Source organism: Micropterus salmoides, unplaced genomic scaffold, assembly GCF_014851395.1.
Source record: "Micropterus salmoides isolate LMB-PRFRI ecotype aquatic unplaced genomic scaffold, ASM1485139v1 Ms_hic_scaffold_16, whole genome shotgun sequence".
Taxonomy (NCBI): domain Eukaryota; kingdom Metazoa; phylum Chordata; class Actinopteri; order Centrarchiformes; family Centrarchidae; genus Micropterus; species Micropterus salmoides.
In genome coordinates this window covers 29,476,117-29,496,280 of record NW_024040707.1, presented here as the reverse complement: position 1 = coordinate 29,496,280, position 20,164 = coordinate 29,476,117, and the positions used below count along the sequence as shown (strand labels likewise).

Here is a 20,164-nt window from a genome sequence, read left to right as displayed (position 1 = left end):
TGACTGTATTGAAAACTGATAATAGTTCTGCGTAAACATCCTGCACAGGCTGACTGTCATTGCATTAAGTATGTTAACAATGTTTGCAAATGGCTTGAGCCCAGGAGGGGATCTGAAGGACAGCTGAGGAGGAGCAGAGTTTGAAAGAGTCAAGCAGGAGTTTGTGTGCATTTCCCAGTGACATGCTGTGCACGCACATAGAACCATGCACACACACACACACACACACACACGCACACACACATACAAATACAGTCCTGTCCCACTTGACTGTCTTCAAATGTTGAATAAACCTGCGGTCCAGACATGAAAGTGGCATGGTGTTTGTGCATGCAGGCATTTACAGCACTACTGAGTGAACACACAAGTACAGTACTTCCACACACTCACAGGCCCAGAGTGAGGCAGACAGCCAGGCCTGGATAGAGCAAATACCCAGAGCAATGCAACAGCAACATGCAATCCCTTCCTCTGAGGACTTGGTAAAAAAATGTGGGAAGTGAGTTCAGTTAGTTGAGGGAAGTTGTGTGCTAACTGGGAAATGTCATACCTTTACGCTTTCATACCTTCACCGCAATAAATGTTCCTTTAAACTTAAAGTTGCTTTTTCTTTGAGTTGAGTTGAGTGTCTGTGATGTCCAGGGTCAGGTTACTCTGCCATGCAGGCCAACAAAGGGAAGCAGAACAAAAAGGAGCAGCTCAAGCCCTGGCAGTGACTTCTGAAAGACGCGCTTCAGAGAGCGCAATAATTTCACCTCATTTAGAACGAAATCCCCGTGAATAATCTACCGACATGAGAACCTCTCCCTAACCCATAATGGGTAGGATGAAGTGTGCATATGTGTGGGTCTTTCTGACTCTCCCAACACAAACCTACTAAGACTGGCCTATTTTTAGGATCTGGGTGGTTACAATAGCACAACCACAAAGGATGAATAGATGAAGTGCAAAGTCAAAACTCCAACTGAAAATCAAAGGTACAAAACAGTGCTGACCACACTTGATTGACAAGTGATCTCTGGAATGTGCAGTAGACATGGACTGCAGCAAAGAAAGAAGGAGAAACCCATTAATTACCCCTAAGAATATGATGTCACAAGGGTCATGAGTTACAGAATTCATTTAAGGGCCTCATAAATATCATAGTGTGTGTGTGTGTGTGTGTGTGTGTGTGTGTGTGTGTGTGTGTGTGTGTGTGTGTGTGTGTGTGTGTGTGTGTGTGTGCAATAACAGCTTAAACCCTTTTCATCCTCCTCCAGATATAGAGACAAAATGGAAGGAGAATGTACAATGAGTCTGGCATTGCCAGTTTCAGAGCAATACAAGTTTTAGCTCAATATTAGCTCAAACTTGTGTGTGTGTGTGTCTACCTCCATTATACCTCCTTTTCCCTTTACTCTTTCAGAATTCTCTCTTTATGCTTTGATGAGCAGTCTGCAACAATGCACAGATTCTTCAGAACTGCCATGGTCCCTCTCCTTAATCCCTTCTTCTCCTGTTCCTCCTTCTATGAACTTGAGGTTGCTGCTCCAAGGTGGCGTCCGAATGCGAGTTATTCTTTTTATTAACCCTTCCTCCTTCTGTCAAAACATTTTTTTCACAAGAACAGAAAGGAGAGAACAGTGTATATCATATTCAAAATCCAGACTAGGTAAGCGTGCATGCTGAGCTCAACTTCAGAGGTTTGATCATTTGCCATGAAGTGGTTGGGAGGGAGGGTTAAAAAAGACGAGAAGTCAACAACAAAGGCTGCCCCCCCCGCCACAACCCACCCTCAAGCCTCTCAGAAGAGAAACTCTGGCGGTGGCCTGAGGGTAATAACCAGCTCTGAACGCGTATTCCACAATCCTCACTAAACACCGCACTGTCAGATAAAACAATCCACAAGTTCAACTCAATCTCCCTTTCGATGCTTAATAAATGATTGATGAGTCTGATAAATCTGAGTCTGATAAACAGTTTGGTCTCAGTTTGCTGTTGATGAAAACACTTCTTTCTTCTCAGCACAGAGAGGCAAGAAAGATGTGTTCCTGTTAATTCAGCTGACTGGCGGCTGAGAGAAACAAAATTAAAAAGCCGTCTGCTCGCTCTCAGGAACTTCACACTCTGCCCTCATGCCTGAGAGAAAAAACCTGCCGCTCTGCCTTCATTCATGTGTACAGTATCTGTAATCACACACAACAGTACGGAAAAACATAATATACAGAAACACACGTTGAGACAAACAAGAATCAGGATGACACATTGTCATCATACCGTGCACCTCTCCATTATTAAAGCTAAAATGGATTATCTGCAGAGGGGAGGTGATGAAGTGTTGCTCTTTATTGGAACTGCCGTCGCTTCATCTCAAATCGAGCAGGTGATTTGCTTGCTGGATCTTATTTCGGCTTCTTCAAAGGCATGATGGCGGGGCTAAAGCGAGCGAATCCAAAACACAATGGCCTTGACTGACTGCAGGTAATCCACCAACTGTAAACTCTGAAGCAGGCGTCCCTTCACCCACAAATGGGGCCCATGTGCCTTGTCGGCCACGCTTCCTATTTGTTTGATTTTCAATTGAGGGATAGCGTTAGTTATGTATCAGGTGTGTCACAGAATGACTGAAGCCTCAGATGGATGTGATGAGGGCGTGGGGACTGTAACATAGATTATTCTTTACATTGAATTAGCTGTTCAGCATACAAATACTCAACTTGCATTGGAAACTCCACTTGTTTCCATTGCAATTCCATTTTTTTCAATTTTGATCAAATGAGGTGGTTAATAAATACTTCATGTTTCATGTTTCAGCTGCAACTGCACTGAATCAAGTGGAAGGAGCTCATGTTTTTTGGGTTTCTTCATTTCTTAATGTAGGTGCAATCAGTAAGATCCTCACTCTCCCAAAATAAAACCAGACCATAGTATGTGCAAGTGTAATTGATGGAGTTCTTGATGAATAAGAGGGACTCAACAATTTCTTGAGCAGCTGCTGATATGTTTTCTAAAATAGAATAACATACTCTACAGCCTGCAGACAGAGCATTTCAAACTAAATGACTGAGTCTGATTCTCAAGCCAAATAAAGCAAATAACAAACCAAATCTGTTATTCTAGTGGTTTGCATGATGGTATGTTGGTCTATCCTTCACTTAGTTTGTTTTGAACCTTAGCTCTAATGAGTTTAATTACTCTTGAGCCTTGTATCAACAGGCCACCATAGACTTATAGATGTCCACAGCATTTGGCAAGTTTCTCATTTTTGTTACTCAGTGACATTGCTTTCCTAATCATTCAACAGGTAAAGCCATTTGCTACCTTCCTTTTCATAACCCATCCCAGCAACATGACATTGTGATTTAACAAGCAGTCAGCCAGCAGTTTGGAGGTATTTACTGACCATCAACAGCTAGCTTAGCCCCATAGAATACATGCAGCGCTTCAGCAGAAGCAAACATGTAAATAAAGCAACTTTGGTCAACTTAGCCACCTCACTTCTAGTTGTAGCACTAAGCTAACTCATCCACGAACGGTCTCTTCACTGAACACACAGAGACAAAACTGAAAAGCCCTGCTAAGACAGCAAACAAGGCAACCCTCCCAAACTGTTGAGGTGCTTCAAATTGTAATTATACTACACACATTTCTGTAAAGCATTACCTAATTATGCATTACTGCCCAATGCTAGAGGTGCATATTCACATGATTCCCCTTTTTCATAAAACTTAGAAAACACCTCAGTTTTCTTACATACAGTTAGTATAAACAGCAATTATTATGCTGAGTCAGTTTCAGTTAGCCGCACAAAAATCCCACTTCATGCTTGTGCACAAAGCAGAGTTATTTGTGAGGGGCATTCTGTCAAAGAGGTATTTACAATATCAGTATCTGAATCAAAATTTTTGAATATGTCACCGGAATTGATGCCAAATTATGCATATGTTTATTGCGGTGTCGTGCACAATGCCATTAAGAAATTACAGACAACACGACAGAAGGCTGGCTGTGCCATCAAAAGCTTGTTTAATGCTTTAACATGAGAGCGTATGTGGGTGCAGGTGCGTACGGAGTTCATTATCAGGAGGGCTGTGTCCTCACGAGCACAGATGAAGTCCAGAAGCATTCAGTTTAGTCTACTGTCACAGAGGCTCCCACTCCATCCTTTATTTCCTGTCTCTCAAGACACCCCTCTTCCCAAAAACACAATAAAGGAGGAAGGTTGGGTGCTGTTACATAGACACAGAAGCAGAAGGGAGGACAAGAAAGAGGAATAGGGAGTTCAAGGAGGGGAAATGAGAGGAAAAAGAGGAGAAAAGTTGCCTCTCAACTCCTTCCATTGTCTAGATGTAAATTGGAGCTAATCAAGATTCCGCTAGCATCGTAACCAGCAAGTTCAATCTGCACAGACTGAACAGAGAAAGAGAGAGCCATACTGAGAGATAGAGAGAAAGACAGATGGAGAACAACAGTGTGTTTAAGAGTGACTGACATGCAGACAGACATGTATAAACACACACAGGGACAAAGGAAGAGATTTGGCTTGAATGGGAGCAACAAATGCACCACTTTAGAACCAATAAAGCAATGAAAAGAGGAAGGGGTGGATGTACTTAAGGGCACACTCACTTATACACACACATCCTAATTTCAATAGAAAATAGAAAAAGTGTTATGCTTAAACAGTCATGGACAAGCCAAGCGATCAGCTTGAGAGTTTAAACAAAGATAACAATCAACAAGAATTATTAATTGTTTGTCTGATGCATAACACTGTTGCCACCTTGTGCTTAAAGAGGTCATATTATGCTAATTGTCATTGTCAAAATCTTATTTAGGGGTTGTATCAGAACAGGTTTACATGTTTTCATTTTCAAAAAACACCATATTTTTGTCAGACTGCACATTGCTGCAGCTCCTCTTTTCACTCTGTGTGTTGAACGCTCCGTTTTAGCCATGGAGTGATGCATCTTACCTCTACAAGATCTTTGTTGGGAGTTGCACATGCACAGTATCTAGTTAAGGACTACTAGCCAATCAGAAGCAGAGAGGGGCAGGTCGTGACAAACCGGTAAACACAGCTTCTGTTCAGCTGTACATGCCCTTACCAGCTTAGCAACATGGACTGGAGCAAGAGTTTCAGAGTGGTGCGTTATTAATCTGTAACAAATGTATCTTTCATCCATAAAGTTTTAACTGAGCTCTGCCTCTACATCACAGGAACAACTTTATGTCCACTGACTGCCTGGAGGGTAGCTAGTGTTTGGAAGGAGAGGAGAGGCAGCAGGCGGATGTCTTGTTACTGTGTGCTGCAGCTCAGAGTGTTTTTCCACCGATGCTCTTGAGGGCACATCTGACTAGCTGCTAGGCGAGCAATATGACGTGCGTTGCTGTGACATCACAGAGAACAAAAGGAAACGGCTGGACTACAAACGAGCTATTTTCAGTTCAGAGCAGAGTTTTCTGTGGGAGATGGGAACTCCCTTTGGGCTGGACTTTGGGCTTTTTCACCCTGCAAACCTATTATGCCCTTTTTCCATTACCAGTACCAGCTCAACTCGACTCGACTCTACTGGACTCGATTTGGCCATGCTCCGTTTTCCATTGCAGACAGTACCCAGAGATAGTACCCGTCAATGTAGCTCGTCATAGCGACGCCACACACAACTGCCGCGACATAATTTTCAATGCGACACACACACCAGCGATCCACACAGCTTTCTCGTGATTTAAATTTAAACGTTTCAACATTCGTCAGAATGTAAAGACATTTTAGTCACTATAATCTTGATATGAAATTTTCATACCGTTTCATTCCTAGTCGAGTCGAGTCGAGACAAGTCGGGTCGAGCTGGTACCGTGCAGCAGAAAAGGGGCTTAACATGCACAAAAAAGGTATAACTCAATGAAGAAGAGGGAAAAGGCCAAAAAGCATAAAATGACCCCATTAATAAATTATAGGGAGACATTTCGTCGTAACGCTGTGTAGTTGTTACTTAGTTGGAAAAGAATGTGCAATCCTGCCTGAGCCTCACTCTGAGAATGTGTCATGGGTTTCTTTGGGTGGTCTCAACACGTCTGACCCCGATTTCACCCATCAGTCCCTAACCCATTCGCAATCCCTTTGGCCTCAGGTAAAGGCTAACTGGAGCTGACCTGCAGCCTTTCAATGTTCCCTTAGTCAACTGTAGTGGGATGGCTGGAGACTGAATTGCCCTGCACCAGCGTTCCGTGGCCAGAATAAGGCCCTGGAAGTCAACCGGTGAAAAACAACCCTGGGGAATTCTAGTGGGAATTTTGTATAAGAGGCCTGATCAAGATCAACTGTGTGAGGATGAGGGAAAATAATATCAGTGGTATGTTGGCAGAGTTCCATTCTACATTTCTCAGCTATTGCTCACAGTCATACTCATACACATAAAATACTTGTACCTCCAGAAACCCTCAGAAATACATCAAATCCATTGCCATACTTGTTCAGATCCACATCAAAGATGAGTTTGCTCAACCTTCGGAGCTCCTTTAGATATTCCCTCTCATCTAAGACAAAGCAAAAGCAAGTATTTGCAGGGAGTCAGTAATATACATAACGTCACATTTTCTCATTTACTGAATACATTGAGGTTTGCATGCTGCTTAATGAGAAACGCTTGCACTACTGACCAAAAAGGAATTCAACTGCATGGAGTCAAAAAAATGTGGAATCATGTATATTTTGAAAATCCACACCATTAACTGATCCAATTTTCTTTCTGGAGCTACTAAATACTAAAATTCCCAAACGAAATCTAATAACAAAAACTTTATCTGTCCCTAACCTTAACCAAAAGTAGGCTAAACCTAACAACATATAATCTCTCTGAAAGATGTAGAAACTTTGTTTTGTTGCTGTTGCTTTTGCTCCCATGGTCACAAGAGGATTGGGGGCATTTTAAAATGGCTGACAGTGCTGTATGGTAATAATGCTACAGTTACAAGTAATACAGTACAACAGGCTTCAGAGTGACAATAAGGTGGAATTTGAAGAGGCTGATCTGGGCATACCTCTGGCAACAGCTCACAGTCTGTGATAGAACTTGTTCCCTCAGGCTGAGGCGCCATGTTTCTGCTGGAAAATGCCAAAAGCTGCCTCATGGCACTCACTCTAAATCTGCTTCCCTTTTTTTTTGTGTGGAGGGTTCAGGCACAGTGTAAGAGTGAACGAGATGATACCAATAATAGAGGCATTTTTAATTATTCTTTGATTTTCCAGGCTTCATGTAGCTGCCTGCTAGTGTGAGAAAAAAGGGACGGCTCTTTTTCTCACTTACTGCCTTTCTCTGGTTGTTTCTGACTCGCTGTCTTTCATGCTCTTTCATCTGGGACTTCATTTCTTTCTTTCCGTCCTCCCTTCTACACTACCAGTCACACTTTCTCTGTTGCAGAGCTATTTTTACTAGTTGTGGATGCACTCCTCCCCTTGAACAGTGAACAAAATGGGTTGTACAGGATATACAGTACCAAAACAACCTACCCACAGATGACCATTATAATGCTAAAATACATTAAATGCTGCATATCTGCATTGAAGAATTGTAGTAGGTTCTTAATTCTGAATTGAAGTATCAATGCTACGCATGGATCTCTATGTGCTCCACGTGTCTCAGAGTCTATAGTATTTCCATTATAGGTCCTTTCATACTGTGTCAGCTGGACCACAACTGACTGCATGCTGATTCCATTTACTTCTGAGAGGTTGACTAACTAGTAGAAGATTCATCTCAAGTGTCTTGGGCTCCTGATAAGGTTCGGTCTTTTTTTTAATAGACTCACAGATACTGTATTAGAATCACATCAGTTTTACAATGACCTGTTGACTGGGAAAACATCATCAGTGTCCTATCCTTGGTGCCCAAAAAAGCATTCTATAAGTTTATTAAGACTGATGGCAGGTATTAGCAGCTTTGTTCCTGTCACTGGCTGCCACTGTTAACTTTCTTAGCTCTCGAAACATTATTGCTACACATAATGCAGCTGCTATATGTTGATTTTAAACAGACAAATGGTTCATGTGGTAAACCTCTCGTGGGACCATTTCTTTAATATATACTGATTATTACAACCATTTGAGCTAGGGATTTAGGTCATACATTACTTTGGAGAATGTTCATTGTTGAAAGCCATCACAATGCAGTGGCTAGGTCAGACAGAGCCACACATACTGCATTATGTTTATGTCTCTTTCTGATGGGGAGATAGTAAAGTCTGTGTGTCTGTCTGTATGTGAGTATGCGTGTGTGTGTGTGTGTGTGTGTGTGTGTGTGTGTGTGTGTGTGTGTGTGTGTGTGTGTGTGTGTGCGTGTGTGTATAGATACGTGCCCAAGTTAGTGAGACATCCCCTGCCAGATATCTCTGTTTGTCTCTGAAAGCCATCACATCCTTGCCATTGTTGGCTAAAACAACAGGGGCAGGCTGAGTGCCTCCCTTCCAGCCAGACAAATCTGTCAGCCTGGAGGGCAAGCAGAGATGGAGTGAGAGAGGGGAACATTCCTAAGAGGTTTAATCTCACAGGAGAGTTGTCATGTTCCTGGTTTGTCAGAAGACACACGTATCTCTAACATCTTAGACGGCATTGCATTTCCAAAACACTAATCTCTCTTCTTTGTTTAATCCCCATAGCAGCTCATGGATGTTTGTATCAACAACCGAGTGTTTTGTCAAAACATCCTTGATCAATACATTCAACACCTTTCTGCTTATTCATTTTTAGTCCGCTTAGATAAGTGCATCTTCTGAACATCTTAAAGGACAAACGCAGATTATTACAACTTGCAACTTTTTTAAACAAGCCCGCCACTGATTTAGAATTGCACTCCGATAACACTGTCGGACTCCAATAAAAAGATATTGTCGTTATTCCAGCCATTCTTCTTCCTTCTTAAAACCTGGTGCCTACATAACCCACAATGCAATTCATTCATCGACTGTTTGGTTGGATATTCCGATGTGTAATATGTGCTAGTAGCGCCAAATGTATCCTAAAAGCCTCAAGTAGAGATGAGGGTTGTGTTCAAACTTGAAGTCTTCAGCCCCAACCGACACTGACAGTGACATCACAAGAGTGTCACAAGTTCCGCCTCTCTGTCCCTCTGTTAAGAAACATCACCACTTTCCCAAGCCCCTTCCCTACCTGTCCACCAAATGCCCTCAGACTTCCTTATTCACCCGCTCATCTGTTCTCACTTCTCTCATCAGTCAGTCACTATATATAGCAGCTCCAGATCCAGCTCGTCCTTGTTGCCATGTTCCTGTCTTGTCTTGTGTTTTTGCTTTCAAGCTTCAGCCACCTCAATCTGAACCTATCTTCCAAGCTGTCTGTTACCTGCCTACCTGCTTGCCTATCTGCCTACCTGGACCTGGCCACTGATTTCATCCTTCAGCCTCTACTGTCTGCATTTAAGTTCTTCCTCTGTTGCCTCTCTCCCGTACAATTTTGACAGAGAGGTAATTTACCAGACTTCACACATCTCCCTCTGGAGCCACAGAAAGCTTTATATATTTTTTTTTCACATATGCAGTACTACACAAACCTGTAAACAGACTTTGATGTGTAAAATTGGTGGAGCTGCTCTAATAAACCAGCATTATCCTTTAAGTGACTTTTTAAAAATTCACTTTTGTCTGTTTTTAAGAACGCCAAGAGAGAGACAGAGATAGGTATATGGAAGTAGGTCAGAAGCTGGTGTCAGGTCTGCACAAACTGCACCTGGTTGTTAGGACTATCGCAGCTTTAGAGGGCATAGGATTTCAGTCTAATTACAGGTGGAACTGCTGTTAGATGGGAACACTGGGAGGAGGAAGATGACAACTGTGAGAATAAAAAAGAGGGCGGCCAGGAGCAGGGGGACGGGTGGGCAGATAAGAACTGAATGTGTATTAGAGGTAGGAATGTACATATAAAATCCAAAATGTGATGGGTCAATGAAAACATGTTGTAGGCACGGTACACATCCACACAGTGATAACAGACAGACACATGCGCAGCTCATCAGAATGTGATTGAGGATGACACCTGAAAGTAGGAAGAAAAGATAATTGCAAACACAGAAGGAAATGTGGAGGACAGTTCACAATGGGGTGAGGGGTGTTCATCCTGGGTTCCCCATGACAACCCATTGACAGAGAGACGGATGAGGGGGAGGAAAGGAAGTAACAGAGACTAGGCTGCTGTCAGGAGGGCAAAATAGCATAGGAAAAGCCTGTACATCCCGTGATTTGTTTGTGAACATGGGACCCCCAAGTGTCAAGTCTCCCTTACTTCCTGTATGTGCAGAAGACACCGTTAAATCAGAATGTATTGAATTAGACTCAAATTTGGGTTCAGCAATAGCAGTGTTTTGTGATTTTGTACAACTAAAAGTTTCATTGTTACAACAGATACCATCAATCCTAAGCTTAAAATTGACACTAACCCTAAACCTGGCCCCAGACCTGCACAGAGCCCTGAATATAATCCCATCAAACACCTTTGGGAGAAACTGGAACACAGACTGTGAGCCAGAATTGGAGCAAATTCCAGCAGCCAGGTTCCAAAATCTTAAGGAAAGTTAATTCTGAGGAGAAAATCTTGAATAGTGCTTGCAAATGCTAAAATACTGCTAGGGGATAACACACCTATCGGTTTAGCATTACCATTTTATGTTAAATTAGCTGCTTTCTATTAAAAGCAGAATGTTTAAAGTGTCCACCAAGCACACTAAGTGAAAGTTATAGTTTGTCAAACTATTTTCAGACAAACTTTTATCGAATAAGTCCCTACGACAAAAACAATTTACAGGGGGGAAAAATGTTTTTAATTTTTTCCCCCTTGTTTTCTCTTGATCTGAGCTGCTTTGGAGTGACAGCTGAGCTGACCCAAACACAAATCACATTAGGGCTTCTGCTATCGCCCTAGTGTCCCACCAAAACCCTGTTCTCTAAACCCAATGTTTTTGGCCTGTTGACAGTAAGTAGCCACACTTGCCACAGCAGCTGCCCTGCTTCAGAAATGCAGCCTTGGAGCAAGAATTTTGTCACAGATCCAGTTCCCCAGAGTTGTTGCTCAGAGCTCTTTATGTCTGGGATAGGAGTGTGAGGTTTCCAGGTCACTGTACATCCACGACTCTGCCCAGAGCCTCCCAGGTCAGTCCACCTTCCTGTTCCTAAAGAAGACTTTTACGCTTTTTAGTATGAATTGTGATTGAGAGACCTTCTTCCACTGCAGGAGAAGGTGTCATTTTGGAGACCTTGTACAATTAGTTTGAGAAATACTTTCACATGACCGCTATGTTCTGCACAGCCATGTTCTTTTGTGACTTTTAACAAGCATGGAGAACTTAGAGCTTAGTAAGCTAAGCAGAACACCAGGTAATAAAATTACATTATATCATTTATTTTACTAATCAAGGGAATAAATCAAATCATCTCTTATGGCATTGAGCAAGTAAAAACTAATACATTACCACAAAGCATTTCGACTCTGCTTTTTGTATTTGTATTTTGACAGATTTGATGTTATACAGTACGTCAGTGTGTACACTGTGGGCATGTTAACATCTCACTGAAGTGACAGGCATGTCACTACATGGTGTCTTTGCCTACTATCAATACCATCTATGATTCTTATCAGCATGAGAGTGATACACTCCTGGTGCTGGGATACAAGCCAAGGTGAACAGACTGCAGTTAAGTGGTCTGTTCCTTCCTTTGCTCACTTCCATCTTTCATGGCTTTTTCATTTCGGAGTCCTTTATCGCTATGCCAAGCAGGCTCTTCACTCCCGCATTTTTAATTAAAATCTAAAATGTGCAATAACTCTGGAGACTCTGGGCTAGCTGGCAAACAGGTCCATTGGTCTTGTTTCTCCATTCAAGCCTTTTTGGCTTATTCCATCAAGCCTTTTTATTTGTCCTGTTCTTGTAACTTTGCATAAATGCTTTGACATTAGCCACACAGATTTATCATAGGTACACCTATGTAGAAAAGCTCTACAGAAAGCAATTTGCCTCTCACTCTCAGACTATAGCCTAATCCATTCATGGACCATGAGAAAAATCCAATCCTTAAAGTCAGACTTCTTGACTTCCCATGACTCCCTGAAGACAAAAGGCTGTTTGTGTAGACATGGACCCCAGTGCTTTAGTTCAGTCACCTGGGTGCAGCTGCATAGTGTTCCCACACACTTTCCAGAGCCACAATAAATTAATCTCCATCTCCCTTTGGAATTACCCACAAGCCAAAGGTTTAATATTTTAGAAAGTCAAATACAATGTAAATATTAGGTTGTCATGTTTTACTTTGCAGTAGTTATGTTCTAATCTGTTGGTTGGGTACTGAACGCAGTACTTTCAAGGTATGTGGGCAAAATTACGTCTTTAGTACGGAGCACCTATTCATGTTAAATTAATCTGTAACAAATTTCAGTACGTGCAAGCGCATCTAGGGGAGAGAGTAACTTACAGTTCCAAGAGAAAGAGAGAGAGACCACGTAACCCCCGGAGCATGTTCAAGTCGCAGTGAGTCATTGTAATGGCAAGCCGCAAGTCGTAAGTGTAATTGTAGTTATACTTTCAAAACTTGACGCAGACAATACTATAATACTTATAATACTTTTACAAGATTTGGCTGGGGCAACATGGCCGACCTGGAAACACCTGGTCAAACACAAAATATATGTCAAAGCTGAAAAGTGAAGTAAGTTTAAAACATCATGAGGTGGTAGTGGAGCCTGACATTTAAATTGTAGAACAGAAAACTCGCTGCAAGTGTTTTATGGCGAAGGCGGGCGACCTTGCCTGGAATAAAGCCTTTGCTAAACTCTTATTATGATTATCATGTATGAAATAAAATGAACCTTTAGGGAAAACAAGCAGAGGCGCTATTTCAGGTAAAAGTCTTAGTCATCCCATCTATCAAATCAGAGAAGCTACTGTTTAGACCATCATATAGTAGCATGAGACACATTAGGATCTCAGATAAGCTCAGATGGCCACCTCTGCTTAAAGAACTTGGGCTGTTGTATCAACATACTCTCAACATCCCATGAGCATTTTCCAGGGTTTTGAGTCACTGATTAACTGTAATTGTGATATGACCCCTGCATGTTCTTGAAACAAGGATGTCAACTGCCCTGTGGATAACTGGCATTGACGTACTGAGAAATTGCAAGTGAATAGTATGGCTAAAAACTGAAGCATTCATTATTCTCCATTTTACCCTTATCATTCTCTCATTATCTTCTCACATGTCAAGAAGGTGAGGAGGGAGGAGTCAGCCAGGTAGGAGCTTGTGCAGGTTAGGAATTCCAGCCGATGCCGGGCCTCCTCCTTGCACAAACAGTGCGAGAAAAGCTCAAAGTTTTCCACGAGGCTCATTCACTGAAGGAGCACCGGGGGGAAGGGGGGGGGGGGCTCTAACAGTCATCCCACATCCCAACCGCCCCAACCCGAGGAGCATTCCACAAAGCTGTCTGCTCTCCCATCATTAAGCGAGACCACCTGCCTGCAAATAAGGACTCCCATCATGTTCTTAGCAAGCCTGGGTAACTCCATTACCAAGCAAGCCTCTGGACTGCTGTACACACATACAGTATCATAAAGAGTCAGCGGTATGTTGATCAGTAAAATGCTGCTCACTAACATCCCACAAGGACTTTTAATTATGTCAACCAGTGAAGTACACTAGCTCCAGTCAGTATTACATATTTAAATAGATGCAGCACAAAGAAAGAATCTTTGATGCAGCTGTTGCATGACTATGCACTGACTTCTGACTGGCTCATCTCTCCTCCTATAAAAAGAGACGGAGCCAAAAAAAAAGGACGGAGAGGAAGAGATCAAGACAGAAGGAAGAAACAGCCCTTTGTTGCTGTTTTTCGTCAGGGCCTTGAGGGAAGGACTCTGGCATCGAGTCATCAAGAGCTGAAACAAAAGCAGCTGATAAACAGAGCAAGACAGATAAGATCTCCCTGTGCAGTCAACACTGCTCCATCAAGAGGGCTTCCTCTCTTCCAAACCCCCAACACCTCCGCCTTCTCTCTTTGTTCTCATTAATGCAGCATTGGAAAAGACGAAATGGAAATGATAATGAAACAGAGCAGAGTCGTCAGAGTCGTCGTACCTCTTTAGAAAATCTGGAGGACAAGCCATTATGTTGAGCCTTGAATTGCCCCCACGATCCACTTTTACAAAACCAGGACTTTTTTGTTTCCAACGACACAGCAAATGTCCGATTCTGAAACATTATCTGTCAACTTTGTGCACAGCACAATTGACTACGGTAACATTTCACTGAATGGTAGTTCAGGAACCAAACAAAGGAACAGATTCTGAGCCAAAAGCCCTTTGTTGTTGAACTTCAACAACGCAGGTTTGGTCAATTTTGAGTTGAAGAGTATTTTTGCTATATTTCTTATTTCAACCACAGAAGATGTTGGCAAGGGCGTCGATTAGTAAACATAAAGCATCAGGAAACATAGGGCATTCTGTTGCACAGTAAAAGCTGTCGGCATTGTAAGTGTTTACTGGGATCTTGTAAACACTCCTCCGGGGAGGGCCTCTCAGCAGATGAAAGCCTGTAGCCAAGTGATCACACACGAACTGAGTGGCCCTGACGTGCCACCGTCCAGTGCGGTACGAGCACAGGAGTAGAAACAGTGTGAAGCATAATGCCTGAAGACATCTATCTTCATGCAGCACTGATCCAAACTCAGTGCCATAGCAAACACACCATCCCTCATGTTCTGTCCTCACATGTATAAAAAAAAAAATATCTTGTTTTTCCTTCGTTCTACATCACTCATCTTATTATCCTTCGTTTGTGTCCTTCTCAAAACTCTGGGTAGTAAGGAGCTCGCACAAAGCCTTTTTTCTTCCACTTCAGACAATGCGCCTCCCCACCTAGCTCTCTGCCAGGCATTCCTGAGTCTATCCTAGCTATCGAAAATGTCAAGAATGAGGAGAAAGCAAAGGGGGGTGCAATAAGTACTGCGGCAGGTACAGTCTTGTCCCACAGTCTCCAGGGTAGTGGTTGCACAGAACGGATGGGATCTGATCGTCTTAATTAAAACTCTGCACTTGAACAAGATTCAAAGCTCATTCTCTACCGGATAAAGGCACGCCAGTTAATTATCGGGGCCATATTCGCTCACCAAAAAACAAATGACAGATTTCTTGGTGGGGCTGAACCTGACAATTGTCCCAAAATATTAAGTTTTGGACGGTCATTGCAAAACTAACTTTTTCCTTATGACTTCTTGAAGTATTTCCTTACCCGCTATTCCTTCAACTGTAAGCTGATATGAGAAAATCAGGTTATGTGAAGTACTATTCAAATACAAAGACCCAAAACAAAAAAGGGCACATTCTAGACAGTTTGTCAGAGCCAAGAAACTCCCTATCCTCAACAGGAGTCCAAAAAGAAGAAAAGAGGGCTGAATAAAAAGGTTAGCAGTGCAGTGTTTCGTGCCTGGACAGACAAACAGAAGAAGTTTTATGTGTGTGCCAAATGCAACTTAACACTGCAAACAAGCTTCATCCACTGGAACATCCTGCCACCCAGAACTCTTCAGAGGACCCAGAATATTAGACCGCACTACTCTAAAACAGTGATTGCCCCAGAAAGCTTTTAGGTGATTTGTGTTCCGATTCATTTGTTCACTTGTGCTCCGAGCTAGTGTAAGTGTTAGATTCAGACTTTGAACAGCTGCCAACATTGTCAAGTACCGGTAAAAGTTTCACAGAAGCATGCTCACTGCTCACTGGCATGGGGGCACAGGCTGCTACAGTCACGGTAGATGCTGAGATTTATTAGTCATGGATATATGGTTCGTCTCATAAGAGCCTGACAAATTACTTCTCAACCAAGAAAAGACTCAGAGAAACAAAAGTATTAAACTATTTCCAAGCTCTTCTGGTTTCGCAAGTCAATACAATGAACAACAAAAGTCTTTAAAATACCTTACTCATCTGTATGTTTTACCTCCCAAATTCAAAAGCTCCTTAAAATTATTGTTAAACCATTTTCGTGTGTGGGCAAGTTTGATCCATCATTCCCTGCTTCTGCTTTGTCTCTGTGTAAAGAGTAATTGTATGTGTGTGTGTGTGTGTGTGTGTGTGTGTGTGTGTGTGTGTGTGTGTGTGTGTGTAGGGGGTTAAGTTAAAATGGTGGGAACATGTGAGTCAGTTGTGGAAAAAAAAAAGAAAAGAAAACATAAGTGTGGGAACCTGTAAAGCTCCCACATCGTGTGTTATGTGTATGTAAGTGTTAAGTAGTTTCACCTCTGACTTAATAAAAATGGCCCAACTATGAGGTGCAAAGGTCAGGACCAACCACTCAACCCGTGTCCTTCAGCTGTTAATCAGACAAACCCACGTCAAGGCTTTGTTGGGAAGGGCTGGAGCTTCCCCGTGGCAACAAAGCTCCTAAAATGACTCAGGTGTGCTTGTTTCATTGAGTTCTGAGAAACCTTGACACTGTGAGCCTGAGGCTGTGTAATTTCAGCAGCCATTGGTGTAAGAAATCCTTGTTGCTCTAAGTGATTTACAATTACTGTGAGTCTTCAAACCACAGCATGGATCCTACACTGAATTTCTCACATACACAATATCAAGATAAGCCACAGCAAACTGACTTAATAAATAGCAATTATGGTGAATGGAATTGTATTTATGCAGCACTTTTCTGGTCTATCGACCATTTAAAGCACTTTACAATACAGAGGCTGCCGTGCATGGTGCCAACTGCTCATCAGGAGGTCCTATCCAAAGGGCTCACGATGATACTAAGCTCCCCCACAGACATACATTCACACACTGACAGCAAAGTCATCAGGAGCAATTTGAGGTCAAAGGACACTTGGACTGGACTGGGCAATCAAACCAGCAACACTGCAATTACTAGATGACCCCGCTCTACCACCTGAGCCACACCCATCCATTATAAGCCCTGATAAACTTACAAATTAACTTCCATACATCATCATTCTTAGATGTTTTGGCCAACAACATGTACTGTATATTCCATCCCACGCTAAGGACATAGGTCTCATTCCATTCACCGCTTACCTTCCACGCAGTGCTCCACGTCCTCCAGGTTACGCAGCGTAATCCTCATCAGACTTGAGTTGAGCATAAGTTCGGTCTTGTGTTCTGGCCCCATGGACTCCGGAGCAGGGTTGAGAAAGAATATGCGAGTGTCACCCGTAGCTACCTGGTTGTCGCAGATCCCAGGGTTGCCAAACCCGCCGATCATCAACTTGTTGCCGCCATCCAAGAGAATATCGTGGTTGACGTTGGACTTCCCTTTCAAGTAACGCCACACCCTGACCTTTAGCCAAACAACAAAAGAAAGACAGTTTTACATTGTATTTTAATTATGTCGTAATGCATGGGGTGCTGTTAGAGAATTAGGGCCCCTGTATAACTCTGGGCTTTCTGACTAGATGTCCCTCACTCTGGTGTTTCTCTGACTTAATGTTCAAATATTTACCTGTGCTACCAAAAAATCTACAGACATGGCATGTAATAACAGTACTTCTTAAGTGATTATTTTTACTAAAAATAAATCTTGTACCAAAGATCCAGATACAGCATTTGTATCTAAAATACTGCATGCCCCCATAGATAGTGCATCACAAATGCAGCAAATGCTGCTTTATGACCACTCATAGGAAAGCTCGCCCCTTTTGCTACTTGTTAGGAGTCTTGTCTCATTTCAGCACTTGGTGGTGGTTTCCGTTTCCAGAAGGAGAGCAATGTGTGCCTCTAATCTACTCCACTCATTCAATGGGAGACGGGAAACAAGTGGGCACTGAGAAAAAGAGCAGCAAGAGAGCTGACCAAACACAAATTGTTTATTTTGACAGATTATAGAGTGGTCTACCACAAGTCCATGATGGTGCAAAAGTTAAACAATGAATGGCCATGGAATGAGAATGGAGGACGGCTGTTTGCTTATTTGTGGAACGTTTTTGTCTTTTTCACCATGCGCCATTATGTGGTCTGTTAGTCAGATACATAATGTTCTTTTGGCATTAAGAATATTGGAAATTACACTATCTGGTCTCTCACACACAGGTTTCATGTGAGTGACTAATGACAATGTAAGGCATCTTTACTGCTTCAGGCACAACTTGCGGAACTTGTCAGTACTCTCTAGTGAGAAAAAAAAAAGCATTTTATTGTCTCTTACAATCTAATAACAGCAGCCTAAAACTCACATTTTATGTACTTCTTTAGCCACAAATCTCAAATCTCTAGTTTGGGATACAAGTGGCTGCATTTGTCAGCAATAACACAGAATAAATCATGATTCAGAATATCATCTTTGCCGGCACTGGCAAATGAAGTTGCATGTTCAACATTTGTGACTACAGCTACAGCAAGGGGCCGGTGAGGGGCCAGCATGTTTGGAATGATTACATGGTCGGTTAGGCCTTCCTTGTAGCTATGCAGCCTAATTAGTAAGTGGAAATCAAAAACACCATCTATCTATTTCTGTAGGCAAAGTGCATTCACTCGCGGTGCCCATGTAACCGCTGCCTGCCGAATGACTCTGTATGAATGAGTTTGTTTTTTCTTCAGGAAAGTTGTTGATACCTTTGAAAGCATTGGAACACAATTTGATGGCAATGGCCACCATTCGGTACATGGGGGCAAAGGTATTAAGTGATAATGTGTCTTCTAAAAGTCCACATAAAACCTAACGTTAGCTTTCGTCCAAGAAGCAGGTGTCTTTTCCTTGAAGCAATGCGCTCCTGCGGATATTTCCCTCGATTCAGAAATCACTTACCTTGCAAGAATATGTATTATGCACCGGGTCCATGTTAATTATTTCGTCCACGGTGCCGGTCAAAACTATGTTGGCCTCCTCTTCCCTGTCCTCCAAGTCTTTCTCCGGGCAACTTGCGGCGCATCGCTGCCACAGAGCCACTAGCAGCCCCGCCAGAAGCAGCGCTGTCCGGCTGGCCCGGAGTGTCCGCTGGGAACCCATGACCACCACACGGATTGTAACCCGAAAAGTAAACTTTCCTAAAATTTAATTTTACCGCCCGGGGCGTCCTAGAACAAATTCCAAACTCCTTTGAATATGCAGAATTTTTGCACCGAGCTTCCTCTCCACAACTTCCCTACGGACTACCAGTGTCTCTTTCAGTCTGCAGCCCTGTTCCCCGCATCTGCAGCCCGAGTTAAAATCCCTCTCTGCCACCGCCGGCTGGGAGACCAAGAGGGAAGAGAGGAAGGAGGAGGAAGAAGGAGGACTGGGCAGGGATCTTTCTCTCTCTCTCTCTCTCTCTCTCTCTCTCTCCAGGAATGCAACTGCACTTCTCCCCTCTCTTTTCCTCTCTTTCACCCCCCCCCCCCCCCCCACACACACACACACACACACACATTCTCAGTGACGCTCCAGGATTTGCATGCGATCTGAATTGCTGATCCCACAAGTGAGGGTGTGAGTGGGGGCCAGGAGGGCTGGAGGACTGCGCGCTGGGATGCCTGTAGAAAGACGCTGTCCAACGCCGCCCCCAGTTGGACAGACAGTGTCTTTACCTCAGGTCCCCTTCAGCAGCAACCCCCAGACCTTGCACATGCAGGAGCAGGCATTGTGCAGGATATGTAGTCTGATGCTGGCTACCTCTTGCCTAAAATATATCTTGTAGATGTCACAGGCAAAGCATATAGAGATTTACCTGAAAGAAATCACAGAAAGGAACACAACAAGCAGCAGGCTTAGGTTATAGACTATGTTTGGTGACTTGTCAAAAATAGGCTTATAGCCTATATTGTTAGTGATCACTTAATATTCCTCTTTCCCCCATTTTTGAAGTTCTGGTTCCAAGTGATAGATATAAGTATGAGATTTCAAGTGTGAGTTTAGTGGTTTGATCATGAAGGTATTTTTGTGTCTTTTTAATGCAAGCAAAAAAAATGTTTTGAGGGCATATTTATCACACTGCAATCAAAAATCAAGTTCGAAATAAAATATAAACAGGCCTTTTTTGTGTCTCAAAAAGTTTTAATTGCTAATAGTAAAGTTTTACATACCTTTATATTTGATGACAGTGAATCCCATCCTTAAAGGCTTTAGCAGCAATTGTAGGCTACCACTAACATGAACATGAGTTACATTGACTTTTATAAGAAAGTAGGCATGCTCTCCAGGGTCTTTC

The 20,164-nt window shown here is 42.7% G+C and overlaps 1 protein-coding gene across 2 annotated transcripts in view; it reads right to left on the bottom strand.

The window, feature by feature from the left end:
- The window catches only part of agrn (agrin), a 261,254-nt gene extending 242,033 nt beyond the window's left edge, over nt 1-19,221 (bottom strand). The window contains exons 1-2 of one of the 2 annotated variants that reach the window (XM_038723324.1): nt 18,787-19,221; nt 17,061-17,322 (exon numbers count right to left, since the gene is read on the bottom strand). In XM_038723324.1, coding sequence (XP_038579252.1) covers nt 17,061-17,322; nt 18,787-18,987 — 463 coding nt within the window. In that variant the 5' untranslated portion in view covers nt 18,988-19,221. The remainder of the gene's footprint in view (nt 1-17,060; nt 17,323-18,786) is intronic. The other variant, XM_038723325.1, reaches the window with a different exon arrangement.
- Nucleotides 19,222-20,164: the final 943 nt, after the last annotated feature.